At 42.3% G+C, this 18,048-nt stretch overlaps 1 protein-coding gene across 2 annotated transcripts in view; it reads right to left on the reverse strand.

Annotated features, from left to right (window-relative positions):
* Positions 1-18,048, reverse strand: part of invs (inversin) — a 98,030-nt gene that overhangs the window by 3,634 nt on the left and 76,348 nt on the right. For both annotated transcript variants that reach the window (XM_041248189.1, XM_041248190.1), the window contains 8 exons: positions 16,780-16,935; positions 16,304-16,533; positions 13,517-13,623; positions 12,756-12,965; positions 6,695-6,921; positions 5,793-6,474; positions 3,179-3,411; positions 221-328 (listed from right to left, as the gene is read on the reverse strand). In XM_041248189.1, coding sequence (XP_041104123.1) covers positions 221-328; positions 3,179-3,411; positions 5,793-6,474; positions 6,695-6,921; positions 12,756-12,965; positions 13,517-13,623; positions 16,304-16,533; positions 16,780-16,935 — 1,953 coding nt within the window. The remainder of the gene's footprint in view (positions 1-220; positions 329-3,178; positions 3,412-5,792; positions 6,475-6,694; positions 6,922-12,755; positions 12,966-13,516; positions 13,624-16,303; positions 16,534-16,779; positions 16,936-18,048) is intronic.

The raw sequence follows: 18,048 nt of genomic DNA on the forward strand, positions 1-18,048 counted from the left end.
TAAAAAAACAGAACAAGTGCAAAGACAACTGAAAGATTTGTTTTATAGCAACCTGAGCCTTTAACAGAACCTGCTTAGCAAAACTCATAGACTAGGGTTCATATAATCAAAGTCCTCGACTACAAAACAATTGCTTAGATAGGCACTCCTAAATCTTAATGATAGCAGGTGTATGGAGTGTGCTACAGCTTCCCCTTGTGCTCACTGATGAAGTGCTTACAGTGTGTCTCGCTGCTGAGGGTTGACAGGTCGAAGAGAAGCTGGGAAGGATTTCTCGAGCTCAGAGTTGTGTTCCTGACCAATTTACTCTGTCTGTTCTGGGAGCTGCCTGGAAGAAAATGAAACCGCAACAGTACAAAATAAACTAAATGAATAATAAAATAAAATCACAGGCATGGAAGCTGACATGCAAAGTGTGGGTTCTGTCCATTCCTTCTGTTTTGTATGCAGTGTGCAGTGGTAATCTGTGAGCAACAGCAGCTCTGTCAGAAAGTTCAGATCCACTGATCTCTACAACACTTTACTGAAGTTCAACGTGAAAGCATACCCAACATGCAGAGATGAAAATATGAAAAGATGAGGTGCCTGGGTGTTTGATATATGTCTTTCTTTTCTTTTTGGAGGGGGGCACAGATGTCTCATTCTGTGAATTTGAATTTGAGATGCCAAAGGATTAATCTATTTGCTTTTACACAAACACTTGCTTTAGTTATTTCTAAGTACAGAAGTAGTTCACGGTTGATAGTGCCAGATGTGAGAAAGCAGCCTTGACCACAGCAGATTCAGACAACAAAGGGCTCTTTCCCTCCAATACTCCTTAACACCAGACTCACATATAAGAACTTTCGTAATATATAAAACCTGCATCTCCCTGTTGTAAGTCAGTTTCAGTCATGAGGAATGGTGACGTATAACTCAAGATTAATTGAAACAACTGCATACTGATGAATGAGCGCTGCCATGGCTGGCCATGGTGCTCATGTACCTTATAGACAGTGCTATGGCAAGTGATTCTAATTTGCTGTCAAACCCCAGTAGCATCACCTGCACCAGTATAATAGGTCCCCTCTGTGACTAGTTGATACAAGCTGATTCATTAAGCCCAGTCTCATCCCTTAGCCACCTGCTCAACAATTACAACTGTATGTTTAGAAATTAGATTAAAAAAAAACAACTTAATTACCAAGGTTTACAGTAGAGTCTGAGAAGCAGGTTATGTCCAACCAGTCTAGAATTTCCAACGTGAAGAAACTTGCTATTAATGACATAGCCTGCCTTTTTCATATATGAGATTTGATTTTTTGTGAATGTAGATATAAAGTGAGCAAATGGACAAAGGCATTCATCTGCCCAAGTTCAAAAACAATCCCAGATTCTAAGGGAAGGTAAAATGTTTGTCTACTTGATGAACTGCAAGTACCTTTAGGTGGTCCAACATTAGTGCTTACCAGCGGTTAGTTTCTTAGATGTTTCCCTATGGGACAAAGGTGCAGGTGTCAGGTCAAAAACTGGCCAAATAGTATTTTTGCACACACAGTATAATTACCCCTGCGAAATGTTTGAAAATTATCATTTTGCTGATGCAACTCCGTTTCATGCAGGTTATTTAATAACATTTACACCAATTTTGGGTCCATCAACAAATAATTTCATGGCTGAACACCAATGGGCAAACCTGTGAAACTGCGGCTGACTGAGGGTACCACTGAATAATGAGACTTTAATCCAAGTTTATTAATAAAATTAAAATTAATATTGCTAAGAGTCGGATGACCAGGCTCCACATCAAAACCCTCGCCATCATCAGACTACAGATTAAACTACTATGTGTGAGCCCAGTACTGCTCCCCTCTGTACCTCTCTGCACCTGATAGCGTTTCAGAGCCAACAAAGAAAAGGTTGAGCTGAGGCTCTCTTGCTCGTCCGCTCTGCAGACAGGTACGTCAGAAATACAGTAGCTGACATTATCTGGTGACAGCTTTGAACTTTTCAGCAAGGCGGAATACTGTCAGCCTTGACTGAAGCTAGGAAGAGAGCGAGCGCGCTGTTTGTGTAAGGCTGTCCGAGGGATCTCCAGGTTCTTGTTTAGCAATGAAAGTAAGTTCTTGTTACAGTCAAGCTAGGGATCATCTTTCACCATTCACTTCATCACCTAACTATCTCTGTTAAAGGCCACCCAAAGAACCCAGAGCAAACACTCAACCTGAACGGTATTAGTTGTCCAGAAGATGATTTGTAAGGACTGTGGAGTATTAAAAAAAAAAAAAAAAAATTCTGAACGTAGGATTGTTACAGTATGTTAAAAAACTGTCTGCGGTTCTCCGATACAATTTCACATCAAATTGTGTATCACCTGCTCACACGCTATCATGCGCTTTGAAATGCCTGGTTTTAGAAACATTAAACATCTATGCATTTTAAAATATTCTGCTTTTGTCATTGTTTACCGAATCATAATGTATCTACCTTGCAAAGTGCATTTGATTTGTTTATTTATGATAACATGACAATAATCATAAATGAAAAAAAGAAGGGAGTTTTAAAGTATCTTAAAGGGAAGAGGACCGAGGGGCTATTGCCACGGAGATATGGTAGTCCACTCAATATTTCGGTAGCCTCAGGCTACCTGGGCAGCTGTTAATTTCAACGCCTAGACAAAGAAAATGAAAAGTCAATCAAAACCTCCTGACCTTAAAGGTCTTTACATTAATAAAACATAATTGTGTTGCTGATTAAGTTGAGCCCTGAGTCCTCGCCTCACATGCAGCTATCTGTCACTGCACCTGCTTCAGAACAAGAAATGAGAGTGGCATCATACGATGAAAACTAACTTGCCCATGGCTTTCTGAGACATTGTTCCTTTTAGTCTTGAAAAAGACAGCGAATAGTCACTTCACAACATATCCTATATTATGTTCTTACTAAATATACTTCCCTTAGCTTCTTTCAGCTCCAGATATGCAGTTAAACTTTCAGCATTCTGTACACAGATCTATGAAAGATAACTCCACTCATAAGTAAGCGGGGGGCTGTTTTTATGATGTATCGAAATCTAAATAAAAGTAGTTTTCCTTCCTGTGGGTGATTTATTGACCCACTTGATAATGTTAAACAGGTTTATAAATGAGAATGGCCTTAAGATATACATTGGTACTAAAAATAAAACTGGAGTCTTTACCATAGATGCTCTTGAGCACGGAATTGCTGTGCCGGCTGGTTCTGGCAGACATGGCCCGGGTGGGGGGCTTGGTGTTCTGGGTGGAGGAAGGCGAGAGCAGAGAGCTGCAATGCAGGGGCTTCTCCCAGAGCAGCCGGAGAAGGAAAGCAACTGCGTCTTTCTCCCGCTTCCCCCGCTCTACCCCTTTCTCGGACCTGCCCAGCAGAACGGTCAGCTCTCTGCGCAGCTGGAAGCTGAGGAAGCAAGGGACACGGCATTAGGATCAGATGGTAACACAAACAATACAGGGATTAACGTAAGGATTTGCTGAGAATAGGGGGTACACAACAAATCTATGGATATATTCGGAAGTACAGAGTAGAGCGAATTCCTCAAGACCCATTTTACACAATCTGAAATATGCTACAGGCTTGAAAACTGTTTATCCCTGTTCTGTCAAAACAAAAAAATTGACAGAACAGCGCTTGCTTTACAAAACACCAGGAGTTCACTTCCCCACGCCCCTGAATTCAGACACCAGCAGTGAGAGAACCCACAGAAACAGACCAGACCCCTCAACAAAAGTCCTAACATGTGTCATTAGGAAGGCACCATGTGATCCGTCTTTGTGCTGAAGAAGGGCTGGGAGTTACTTTGCAGTTCAATTAGTTTTTTTTTCTTCCTCCCTTCCCACCAAGCTGTTCCCAGGGGGACAGAAGATAAGGATAGTTAATTAGAATGGCAGTCAAATTAATTCAGAGCCACTCTGCACTCTAATAGGGATACTGTCTCAACGGTCGAGGAGTAACAGGATGGGGCAGTGCCATTAATGCCAATCTCCCTCAACACAGCACCAGCCTTTAATCTTGCACTGCATTTATATAGCAGCCTCTTCATCTTGTACCTAAAGCTGACCTAGCAGACAGTGATCACAGTGTCATTCCTTCTTTGGATGAATGACTTTGAACGTGGGCGTTAGGGTCTGTGTGCAACACTGGGATGATGATAATGATGCACAGCCATAACAACAAAACTAGAAACACAGGTGAAATCTCCAGCTAGTGACTGCTGAGTAAAATGGTCTTGCTAGAGAGCGAATATCCAGACTGTTTTCAAATAGAAAGGGACTGATTGGCTACCTGGAGACAGTAGCATAAAACACCTGAAGTATTAAGTTTCAGCATAACACTTGTGTACGTTTTACCATTATCTAAGGTGTAAAGTTAAATATGTTTATTTCTGTAGCATCCTTCAACTCTCCCACCCATTCAATGGCTTCTTTCCCGTCATGTTCCTCTATTTCAGCCATAACATGCTTTTTACCACAATACATTGGTGAGGTGGAATGGACTAGGAAGTGCAAGTTTATTACTTATCCCGGGATTAAAGCTACAAAATTGGTAATACTTTATTTAACCTAAAGGACCTTTGTTTAACCTTAAAATGAAAATACATGTTTGCTATAACATGTGTTTCTTTCAAAACTGTACATTAAAGAACATTTTGTTAGCTACAATTCCTTTAATGTGTTTTTTTTTTTAAGGAAGGGACACTGAAATATACCTCAAGGTCTCAAGTATTCTCCTGCTCGTTTTTCTCATTGTGTAACATTAACACACCTCTCGTGTCCACAGAACAGGCTGGACCCAGAACATTCCTTCACTGGCTCTCTGATTAAAGGGTTCTATTATCACTTCATAGTGCTCTCCTGATTTCATCAAGGCTTCAATTCTCTCTCTCTCTCTCTGAACACTATACAGCTGGTCATTTGGAATGACAGTGATCATATTTTGCCTGCGAAATTGATTATTATTGATTACTGATTCAGAGCAGCTCTACAAGGATCCCATTACACTCAATTTATCAAAATTACACACAAATAAAACAAATACAAAAAAAAATCACAGAACCACATAGCTAGCTTGCTAACCATGGAATTTACCAGAATTTGTAGAGTAATGCAAAGTAGAGTTTTAACTCTCCGTTAAAATATAATGATTTCTTTTCAGTTTGACTGTTTTTATTTAACTTGTAAAGGAACTGGTAATGTTACAAGGATTCATTCCCCTCTGTGCTGCTCTGTTAGGTCAACATTAGCACTGCTTGCCTTCATGTGGGTGGGGATTTTGAAAGTAAACAATCTTTTCCGATCAGCGAAAAATGTTTTTAAGGAAAGAAATGGATTAAAAATGACGTAAAACAGAATGCCACCACATAAACAAAATGAATGTGCTTTTATTCAATATGTTTTGTGCTGTCATTCTGCAATGAATTTTATCCAGTCACTCTTACGGCCTTCCTTTGTTGATACAGGAAACCTCTGCCCCATAGGGAAACCAGCAGTTTGAATGAAACTGTTCATGAAACAGTTTACACAGGTAGTCACGTTGGTAATTATCGTCAAGGGAAAGTCAAGAGGTTAAAGGTGCATGATCCATGTTGTGTTTAGATCATCCTATAGTATGTTTCGTTTTATTACAGTGGTAATCGATTTGGTATTATATTAGTTGCATTTTTTACATTTTTTTAAAGAAGCAGTATGTATACAATAAGTCTAAAAAAAATTAAATAAATAAATAAATAAAAAAAATTAGCTTTTGTTGTGTCCAATCCTATAAACACACATGGTGCCTACCTCCTCCAGGCCCTCTGGATCACAGCAGCAGCCTTGTTTTTCTTCCTGAAAAGCTCCTTCCTGATCCTCTCCTTCTCCACAACCTGCAGCCGCACCTCCAGAGGAACCAGCTCGATGCTGGAGTCCTGCCAGGGTGCACGACTGTGCCGGAGAGGGTGCTGCTGCTCTGCAGACACCACGGCTGGGGGCCTAGGCCATGACAGAGTGGCAGGGGAGTCCTGGGGCAGGATGTGTTCAGAGCTGGGGCCCTCCTGGCGGACTGTGGCTGTACTCTGGGGTTTGGGTGATCGTAGGGTTAGCAGGGGCAGCTGCACTCTGTCTGGGGTCATATTCACGGCTCGTGAGGTCACTCCGGAGGCCCGGCCGTTTACTGTCGATGCAGGCTTGCCGCTGCCCGGCCTGCTGGAGCCGGCGGGGGAGTGGCGCCCGCCGTTTAAGCCTTTACTTGCTGGTCTGGTTGGTTCTGCCACATCAGTCCTGGACTGAGCGGAGCCCCCAGGTGACCTCGCGGGGGGAGTTGCTGCTTTCTTGAAAACCCCGCTGGATGAGCTGGGGATCCGTGTTGGTCCTGTTTCAGGAGTGTCACTGGATATGAGCTCCACAGGGGTGCTGGCACCCTGCTGGACTGTGCTTCTCTCTTTAGCTTCTTGATCCTGGCTTTTGGCAGACCTTCTTCCACGTTCTGCTCGGTAAAACATAAAAGAATTGCATTGAGATGTGGTGTGACTGGTGTATTTCTTTATTATTAGGATTTGACATGCACATGTTCTAACACCCTCTGGTTGTGACTAAATAAATAGTTTATACCCTACTTGGAAAGGACAGCGAACCTCAGTGAATGGTGTCTGAATGTGGTTCCCACTGCGAGAGAATACCCCAGCAATGCCCAGCTCATACTGTACCTCTCCTCCTCTGGGTCTCATCACCCTGCTTCTGTGCAGAACGGGGCGGGGCTGGCTCTGATTTTGTCGGTGATGGTTTCTTACTGAGGGGGTGAGTGCTCTGTCCAGCAGCTGCTCTGGCCCTCTCATTTTCTGACAGCTGCAATATCCTCGGCTTCCTGTCCGCACGCTTCAGCTTCCCCCTCTGCAGCTCAGCCTCCTTGCGTTTGTTCTCTTCCTCTCGTTTCCTGTTAACGAACCAACAAGCATTCAGTTTCCTTCTTACTGCTCATTTTAAGATGCACAACAATACAATCTACACATCAAACACTGAAATATTTGTGTCCCTGATACAGGGGTTGGAGACTACTATCTAAGTCTGAGGCTCAGCGAACGGACAGACAGTGACACCAGCTTGTTTAAGTGTCCACCACTTTTCCTGAATTGATTGTAATAATCTTACTTTTGACTCGTACATAATTTTTGTTGCCATGCTGTTTGCCCACAGCATCCATATCTAGGTAAAACTTTGAATCCAGTGTTTCTCTTGACCTGTAATTACCAGTCAGCTGAGACACATCTATCACTTGCCACTCAATGTTTCACATCTAATCACTAGGGCCTTCAAGGCAGAGTTTACACTGACTCACCAGCCCTGTTCTCCCTGTTCTGTACTGTAACTCCTCGTCCTCGTTTATATTTTGTCTGTTTCTTTGCTGCAATGTGTTATGATGTTGCTGCCGTCCGGATGTCCACTTAAAAAAGGTACCTGCATCTCAGTGGACTAATCCTGAAGAAACTTCTAGCAAATAAATAATAAAAATTATTCAAATAAAAGTGCCACTTCCTGTAAAAACCTACAAGGTTGCAGATATTTTAAGACTGGGCGGCATTAGACGACGATGACAACAACAACGACAACAACCACAACTTCATCAACTTCAGTCCATAGTCCCTCATGTCCTGACCAGGTGCAGCCTTAAAACGCAAGATACAGCAATCAAACACCACAGTCAAACATCTCAGCATCTCAATGGAGTTCAAGGGAATCTATAAACACAAACATGTTACCCAACAGCTCTCTAAGGAACTCTAAAACTCATCATATCTGAGCACTGAGCAGTTGAGGATCTCTGCATCAGTCTGGTTCGTTTAGTTTGAAACGATGTATCAATTTGCTTGCTGTTCACAGTTATCTGCAAGCAAAAGGGTCCGAGTTTGTTTGGATGCAAACTAAAGTTTGTCTTTTGGTCCTTTTCTGTTTTTTTTCAGGACCAAGTTCGTTTGTATTCATGATGCAGTTTGCAACTGCACTTGGTTAGTTTATATGGTTTGTGAATCAGATGTTACAATGTCCTGCAAGGCATCTTGGTATCAGCTATTGATGTATTGTTCCAATTTTTTATAGCATGCGTTCGATTTTTGCTGTAGAAGAAAGCAAGGGAACTAAGGGAAGCACTTTGCTAATTTAATTGACACATTTGTTGAATGCCTGCAGTAGAGAATAGCCCATCATTCAGTTACGCAACACTGCACGGTTCTCCTACTGTGAGCATTATACAAAGTAATTTGAGGAAAGCATATTTTAGTATTTTTGTGAGTTTTGTCCAGTTTGTCTTGAATACTCGTGTCTGATCAAATTTATATCACAGCTTAAGTTTCTTGCACTGTCCATGTAGTTTAGTGTTGCCAGATTTTCAGAGTGAAAAACTGGGATTTTTTTTTCTTCAATTCACTGATGTCATTAAAATAACAGTATATAATAAGACAGTCATATTTTTAAAATTAAAGATCGAGTGTATTTATACAGATAACAACAACTCATTGTTTTCTTTCTATTGTCACCTAATCAAAAATATTTCACGTACAAAAACCCAGATTCGAAAAAACAGATCAGCTATTTCCCTTTAAAAATGTCATATACACATAATGCATAAGATTGTTTATTTTACTTTGAATGGCCCAAACATAACCTAATAAATTAGTCTGCTGTTAGCATAACTTACTCAGCACACTGATACTGTTTTGTACTTATAAATAAATAAATAAAATACAAAAAAGTAAATACAATAGCAAACCTGCGACGTTTTAACAATTTTACTGTTTTGTGACCAGGTCAAAAAATGAAGGTTGAAAACTGGGACAATCCCAGTTTTCCCAGGATGTCTGGTAACCCTAGTTCCCCGAGACATTTTGTTCTTTGCTCTACTTGTTTCCTCAGAATATGATCTAAACTAAGCATAAATCATTTACTTCCAATCAGCTTACCCTGTATAGTTCGTTTCCTATGTGCAGAAGGACCGAGTCCAGCTGTTGTTCACACTGAGGTTTATTTAGCATGCAAACTAGACTTGGTGCATTTGCCAAGCGGACCGAGACTACCACATTAATTGAGAGGTTGACAGGATACAACTGTGTACCAATTATTAAGACAATATATCAAAGTATGTCAGTATCACTGAGATGGACAGAGGTTAAACCAATGCGGTAGTGAAAGGGTTATTTTTTACTGGATAACAGTTGTAATGGAAAACCAAAGAATACAGCTGTGTACTGTATCAAACTAAGACAATAACTCACTGTGTACTGCCAATGCAGAAGAAACTTCAAAGGTCGCATGACCTCGATATGGCAGCCATAATAGGTCAGAGGTCAATGTTATGGTCAGCAACACATTTACAATGCAGGGTTTAAACAGTTGGCACCTTTACATTAAGAGTCTGTACAAAACTAATAGAACCCACTTAAAAACATATTCATTGATTGAAAACCATTACAAAGTAACTAAGCTGCATTATAAAGTAAATAGCCTGAAAAAGGTAATTATTTCCATTACCTGTTGAAGAACGTTTTGGCAAAATAGCAGATGATGGTCAGGACAAAGGAGCTGGATTCTCGTTTGAGAAAAGTACACATAGCAAACTACAGTAAAGGGAATGGCTACAGAACAATATCAAAGAAATATGGAATACAAAAATCCATAATCAGAGCAATAGTCAAGAAGTACCACATAACAAATTCAACTGAAACGCTGGAAAGAAGTGGACGTCCAAAATACGGGTACAGGAGGTAGAAGAATCATCCGAGCAGCTAAAACAGCGAAGGACTTCAAGAAAGATTCAGAAGCATCCGGCATAATAGTGCATGAAATAACTGTACAAAAGCACCTAAACACAGAAGAGTTGTATACACATATGTCTGTAGAAAGTCTACACCCCCTTGATCTTTTTTCACATTTTGTTGTGTCAGTGCCTCAGAGTTTCATGCATTTAAATGAGGATTTTTTCCACTTATCTACACACCAACTTTGTCTGGGAGTTCTTTTGAAAGCGCCTTGGTGCTCATGGTTGAGTCTTTGTTTTGAAATGCACTACCCAGCAGAGGGAACCTACAGGAACTGCAGAATTTATCCTGAAATCACATGAATCACTACAATGTCACACAGGTGGAGGCCAATTAACTTAGTGTGTGATTTTGAAGGCGACTGGTTACACCTGAGCTAATTTAGGATTGCTATTACAAGGGGGGTGGACACTTATCCAACCAAGCTATTTCAGTTTTTATTTTTAATTAATTTTCTACAAATTTCTAGAATTTTTTTTTCACTTGGAAGTTGTGGAGTAGGATGTGTAGATAAATAAAAAAAAGCATTTTAATTCCAGACTATAAGGCAACAAAAGGTGAAAATTTTGAAAGGGGGTGTAGACTTTCTATAGGCACTGTAGACCTCCCTGCAAACCATAAAACAAACCATCTAAAATTTGCCAATCTGAATCTGAAGCATTCTTCTACAAAATTCTCTGGTCCAATGAGACTAAAATATAACTTTTCCCCAAAAATGGACCACTGTATGTTTGGAGAAAAAATGGCAAAAAAGGCAAAGCCTTCATTGATGATAAACCTGCAGTTAAACATGGACATGGTTCAATCCTGTGGGCATTTTAACAGTTCAAGGACTGAACACATTCATGTGATTGAAGATCGAATGAATACAGCCACTTATCAAAACATTCTACAGAGTACAATGACACCATCAGCTCGCAGACAGTTTCACGTCCAACATGACAACGACCCAAAGTCTAATTTTTGATGAAAAAGTTACTGAATGGCATTCACAGCCACATGATCTCAAAGGCTTAGGTCTTTCAGAAACCAAAAAATTACATGACCCTAATATGGTTACAATGTTAGGTCAAGGTATCCGCAAAGTTTCCACAACACAGAAAACATGAATTTGCAAGTTGAAATAGTTTTGGACATATTAGCAGCCGCTGGTGCAGTGGATTTGCAAATTCATAAAACACACAGGGATACTAAATGATTTCAGTGCAGTTATTTTATTTAAGTTTTGCCTTTTTGCAAATACTTCATATTAATGTCCTCTTGATGCTATTACACATTATTCAAAGCAGCCCACCAGAACCATCACAGTATGTGTATGGAGAGGCTCTTAGTGTGAAAGTGTAACACTAGCTACCTTAGTCTTGGGCACCATCATTGAAACTGTCACCTCAAACTGGTTAAATTCCAGTAAACCAGAACTGTCTTAGGAACAGGCTGGCCAGTTTCAGCTATCCATGCTGAGTGCCCACCCAGAAGCCCAAAACAGGTGGACTGAGAGAAACTGCTCCCCTGTACAGCAAATAACTGCTGCCACATCCAAACCTCTGATCCACCTCAGCCACCCTGACAGGTGGTAAATGTCATATCATGCGGCATTCTTTCACGTTGTGGAATTAGCACTCGATCCAGCAATGCGCCCAGCTGCAACTGTCAGTGCATTAGCTGGGAGTGTGGCCAATGACAGGTTACTTATATAGTGTGTCATCATCAGTTCCCATGATTCGTGTCAATGTCAGCTAGTGTCAGCTTGCTGCTGTTGGTCAGGAGAAAGCCTTAACTTCATCTGTCAGTGCCATCTGATTTCCCCTCCACTGTGGAGGAGATTGATCAAAGCTGGGTGTCTCAGCAGAAGCCAATTGATCCAGTGCTGGGGGCCGAGTTCCTGCATTCCCTCTGGTTTTGATAAGAGCAAATCGTTTCAAATAAAACTATATTGACACAATACAAACAGATTGTGACTGTTCGGCTCAAAGAGGGTATGAATTTTGCAGCCTGAGCTCCTGCGCGCTTATCTGATACTTGTCTTTGAGCCTAACACATGCAAACACAAACAATGTACTCAGTGCACAGCCAAAGCTCCCGCAAGACATACAGTTCAGCGATACAGCAACCCATTCATCTGGGGTGGAAATGAACAGTTTAGGGTTCTGAAAAATGATAATAAACATTGCTAATAGACACAATAAATTATTTTCATCAAGTTTTTGTTTGTTATTACCCCTTAAACCACTTTTACTGCAGGGCCCTGTGGCAATATATTACCCATAGTAAGACTTACTTAAGAATCAGTGTTCACAGCTGGTTAAGAGATGCTCTGCAGTGATACAGCGCTCTTGCCTCACGCCAGGATGAATCATGCTGTCCATTCACACTGGAGCAGACCGCTCCCTCCCATCCCAGGGTTAATGAGAATGCCGATTACTGACGACTTGCTGTGTACTGTACTTCAATTGACCTATAGCTGGTCTTACAACATGCAAAACCTCTGTCTGTGCTGGATCTTCTGCTTGTCGTAGCTGAACATGTTAGGTAAGCAATAGCACATACCTTACAGTGTGTCTGGGTGCGAGGACGTAAGATAAGTGCCTTTAACCACCATAGAGAGATATGGTATTCAGTCTCGCTTGGCAAGTAGTAAGTCAAGCATATGCCTGCTAAAGCAGGCTTTTAGAAACACGGGTAAAACAACAAAAAGTCTAGTTAACACACATTTTTCACAAAGCCATTCTCTCCATTGTTATTAGCACCATTATTGTATCTATTAGAAAAAAAACACCCATTAAAGTCACATGACTAGTAACAAATAACTCCAGAACTTAATTGGAGAGCTCTTATTCTTATTTGTTCAAAAGTTGTTCATTTCTAGTTTTGTCCAAAATAAAATTTAGAAAATTATTTTTTGAGGATTTTGAATAGTCGGCTCTGATGTGTGTCTCTTTCGTGGGTGTTTGGCTCTTACTTGGCGGCGTCCTTGCGCAGCTGCTCGTGTTTCATGAGCAGGTTCTTGCGCTCCTGGAAGGCCTTGCGCACCTTGTAGCCCTTGTACACGGCCTGGATCTTGGAGGCAGCGATGTCCTGGATGGCTGCAATGGACAGGGCACCGTGCTCTAGCATGAACTGGATCACCTCGTGGTGCTCCCCTAGAAGGGCGTAATCCAGGGGGGTGTATCTGCAAGCAGGGCAGGGGTACAACAATAATCATACCCATACTCGAACTGTAGCTCTGGCATCGACGTCAACTTACTGACTTATTCTTATCCCTATCCCTGCCCTTTTAATTTCCACACATTTGAAAAGCAAACTAATAATCTACAGAATGTTCCATAAGTCAGGCGTCACAGGCAATATCAGACATTCTGTCCATTAAGGTCCTCTGTTAAATCGGGTGGCCACACCCACGCTGACTATCTGCACCAGATGTCAATTACCTGAATTTGTTATTTGCTTAAAAACACTTCACACCTGAAAGAAAGTCACAACCAATACTAACAATTATGATGATGATGCTTTGACTTACGGAACACCCTGTCTACTGAATAAAAAAACACTGTACACGGTGTGCATTTTTAAATGAAATCTATAGTACAGTAAATTATAATAAATAAAATGCCATATGCAATACCAGTTCCTCCCTTGCATAGTATAAAAAAATAATATAAAACAAGACCCAATGCAGTGAGGGAAGCTAATAGTACAGAAGGTACTGAACTTCGCACATACCTCTCCTCGTTGTTCTCCATTTGATTGGGGAAGGCACTGTATCCCAGAAGCAGCTTGATGGCATCCAAGTAGCCATTATTACAGGACCAGTGCAGAGCTGTCCTCCCCTGCAAACAGAACAGGACTTTACTGTGACTATCCTGGGAGGTGATGCAAAAACACCGGTTTAAGGCTGGTTCATATTTTTATGCAACCGCCACCATGTGTTGTTCTCTTTAGTGGTGACTGTCTGGATCAGGAGAGGAACAGGAGAGGATTTATCAGTATGCATGATGACTATGAAGAGGTATGTGAAAAATGCAGCAAACAAGGGGTGGGGCTTGGCTGGAGACGCAATACTGAGTGTCCTTTGCTATGCAGTGCCTTTTAAACCTATTTTACTCTGAAAAAAAATATTTTAAACAGCACGTGTAAAATAAACAGCGCGTGTGAAAATAAATTGGACCTGACACGCCTGACAAACACTGAATAAATGGACTGCTAAGGGTTAAAGATGTAGCAACTAAGGATTCTCCTCTGAGTCCTTGAGTGGCTCACCTGGTAAAAGCACAGCCACGTGGTGTGCAGGGTGAGTAATACTGCGCAGGTTCGTGTCCTGGCTGTGCAAAGTAGCCAGTCTTCGCTGGGGATTCCGAAGGGAGAGTTGCATTGGCTCTGGCGCTCCCAGGGGTTAGGGAGGCAAAACCGTCAGGGACTGTTTCTCCTGATCACACTACAGTGAACACTGGTGGCCAGGCGCCCAGTGAGCTCAAAAGCGGAAACCTCCAGAGGTCAGTAGCTCGCTGGCCGCTCTCGAGTTCCTGGGTGTAAAAGAGGAAGCTGGCTCATGTGTGGGACTGGATGATGCCCACTGAACCTTCAGTTCTCATGAGCAATAGGCAGAAAATCGGGGGATAAAATAATTGGGCACACTCAATTTTGAGAAAAGGAAAAATAATCCATTCTCCTACCCTAACCCCCTGGTGATTAGATAAGCCTGTCTTTTAGTGTGTGTTGAATGGGATCTTTATGGAAAGAGGTTTAAGGGAAGGGCGAGACTTACAGCTGTGGACCAACATGGAGCAGAGGGAGATGCTCTACATAGCTTGAAGACCAATTCATAAAATCAAGCACTGCCACCACAAAGTATTGTCTACAAAGAAACTGCCATAAATCATGCTCAGTGAGCTTATTAAGAGGACCGTGGGGCTCTCTAATGTGACAGTTTATTTGTGTACCAGCACCACCTTGCCGTTTCAATGATCTTGTCTTTTTTGTGTGTGTGTCCTGCCCAATGTCTTGCTAAACGTGAATACAGGATTCATGCATCATTTCAGAAACAAGACCATCTGTCAAGCTGTTCAGTAGGGGGTCCTATTAGGCTCAGTCTAAGACCTGCTCAGCACGGCTCTCAAAGCATTAGCTCTTCCTCAGTCAGTGATCCACCGCAATTAATACACTGTCAACCTGCAAATCTCCTTTCTCTACGATACTCGGAGGCAACAGATTTCCTGGCAGACAGCTGGCAAAGACTGACATAGTCTTAGTAAATTGAGGTCTCCGTTTGCCTGCTGTTTTTTTTTTTTTTAATTGTACAGAGAGGTAGTAGTTTTGGTTTGAGTACCTTTGTGGAAAGCCGGAAAAAATCTGCATATCTGGGACCATCTCCGGAAATGAAACCTTACATAAATGAAGTTTGTATTTGTATTGCAACCAGTATAAAACAGACCACACAATAAAGAAGTACAAGGAACCAATCAACATATTTTATGATAAGTGTTCATTTTGTGAATTCTTAATAGTAAAACATTAAAAGATAACAGGATTGTCAGCGAGGTCCTTCCAGGCTTGTTTTCAGCAGCACGGTCATCCTCTTCCCCACAGGAGGTGAGGTGCTTCCTGAATGCCTTCCCAGTGTTTTAGCCTATGTGACCCACACTGGCTGACCATTCTGTACATTTATTAACCCTGGATTGAAGGAGTGACTCTTAACTTGTGCTGTGAATTTGCTCTCTCCCCCTTCCTGTCTGTGTCCCTCAGTCCAGCCCCTCTGCACTCAATTTAACAATCAAACCTATAAGCTGTGGCCTGACCCTGAGATTTACTGTGTGCTTCCGCAGACAGGATGTCAGACATCAAAATACATTTTCAGAATACAGTAAACTTCTCTATTAAGGCCAAAAAAAGGACCAACACAATGTGGCTTACGGGGTAGCCTTACAGCTGAAAAAGACAAAGTCAAATTATTTTTACTAATAAGTTATTTATCTGAGCTTTTGTCACGTTGCACCTCTGTTTTTAGAGGGTTTGGTCATTTACAGAATGTTGGTCTTATTAGAGACGCAATTTAACATCGCCATGATATGTTTTTCGTCTGCAGATGGTGGCCTTAACACTGAATACAGGGGTGGCCTTGATATTGAGGGTGACTTTACACTGCTGTCAACTGGAGCAAATTGTGATTTATACTGAAGTTTATTTCATTAACCTGCTTAATATATTGTTACTATGGTTGTTGCTGCAAAGAAGTCCCCCCTAGTTTACATCATATTGCATATTGTCTTGCCATTTGTGTTAGAGCTATAATAAATCCATTGTTTATCAATCAAAAACAGCAGATTTCAGAACATCCCAGCACACCTTAATATGTCAAAGTGTCATCTTGTGCGCGGCAGAGTAAACAAATATAAAGTCGATGACACGATGGTTCTTTATAGGTAACTCAGTGATAAGGTCTCCCCCTCACTCAGTGATTTTTTCACATTACCCACTTAGCATTGTGTATCCTCTCTATCTGAGAAAGCACACCTCTTTATCCTGGATGTTGGGGTCTGCCTTGTTCTCCATGAGCACGGCCATGCAGTTGATGTACCCCCCGTATGCAGCGCACTGCAAGGGTGTCCTGCCTGCCAGGTCCTGCATGTTGGGATTGATGCCGTTCTCAATCAGTGTCTGGCACACGTCTGCGTTCCCTCCCAGCGCAGCCCAGTGCAGAGGAGAGTGTCCGTCCTGGTCTACCAGGTCCACTCTGGCCTTACCTGCAATGGTAAAGAGAGGTGCAGGCTTAGAAAGACCTCCAGACACAACGAGAAACTGTAGTCTAGTGAGCAGAGTTGAGGGGTTGGGAGGCAGTGTGGTCTAGAGGTTAGAGCTGAGTGACTTGAAGGCAGTGAGGTTTAGTGGTTAGAGCCTTAGCACTGGGAGGCAGTTTAACCATGTGGTTTGAAGTGATGTATTGGGAGATAGGAAGCTAGAGGTTAAATCAATCAAGACTGAGTGGGTACCCTTGATGAGTGTCTGGATGACGTCCCTGTGTCCCATCTCACAGGCGCGGAACAGCGGCGTGTGCTTCATCACATCCATGGAGTCCACCTGCGCTCCGTGCTCCAGCAGCAGACTCACTGTGCTCACGTGACCCGAGAGAGCAGCCGCATGTAGCGCTGCAGGGGGCAAAGGGGGGCACGCGGTTCATGACAGTTGAAGCCCACAAAATTTGATCTTACAAAGTTAAAATATCACCCTTTGCATAGAACATCAAAAAATATAGAATAAAAGGTGTTGTTAAAACGGCGTGTGCTACTCCTTAAAATATGGGAGATTCCGCTTATTCATCTCGCTCTATATACATTAGTGGGATCTACAATCCCTGAACTAATCTTCTCTGTTCAATACTTAAACACACTCTGACTTCAACTTCAGCTACTCGCCCGGCTGTCAGCGGTTTCATTTTCTTTCCGTTTTGATCCTGGGTCACTCTCACGACGATCAACGGATTACAAGGTCTTTAGGACTCATTGTCCGAGTAGCGTGGATGATCTTCAGCACGTCGGCTTTGGCTTTGCGGCGGCCCGGGGGTGAATAAGCAGGACCTTTTTATACCCGATGCCCCGCTGGAACACACATACCTGCCGATTATCCACAGCTGGCAATCACACACAGCAGGCAGGCTCTCCCAGTAGCGTCAGGTACTTCATTAATTATTTACAATAATTACAGTACATTTACACAAAAAAAACCCTCTTCGTGTGTAGGGCTCCTGCCCTGCCCGCAGTCCCCTGGCTGGATTCAAACCCTGTCCCATAAAAGGAAGGTGCCTCGTGTCCTAAGCAAGGAAAATACCACTGCGCCACCCAGACTGCCTCTCTGAAGAGCAGGTGGAGCCTGAAACACAATCACCATGGTGACTAGAGATGGCAGCTCAGAGCTGGCGAGGAGAGGAGAAGAGAGGATGGTACCGACAGCAGTGTTAGTCACTGGAGACTGAGTGCACTTTACTGGGCAGTGTGACACTCAAGCAGACAGGTAAACACTAACAGCACTTTGGAAGGCATAGTAAGGTTTTAGGAAAGTCAAGCTAGAAATCTGACATCTTATTGACAAGCATGCACACAGGCAACATGCAGCCTGGTCTTATGGGAGCCCAGAGAGGCTGGGTTAAAATTCCCAGCCCTCACTTCCCAGCTCACTGTAAGAAAAAGCTGTCAAACCTTACATGTGTAATACCTGGATTGTCTCTCTATGGAGGCAAAAAAATAAAATGACCCAGACACCCG

The sequence above is a fragment of the Polyodon spathula genome, chromosome 4 (assembly GCF_017654505.1).
Source record: "Polyodon spathula isolate WHYD16114869_AA chromosome 4, ASM1765450v1, whole genome shotgun sequence".
NCBI lineage: Eukaryota > Metazoa > Chordata > Actinopteri > Acipenseriformes > Polyodontidae > Polyodon > Polyodon spathula.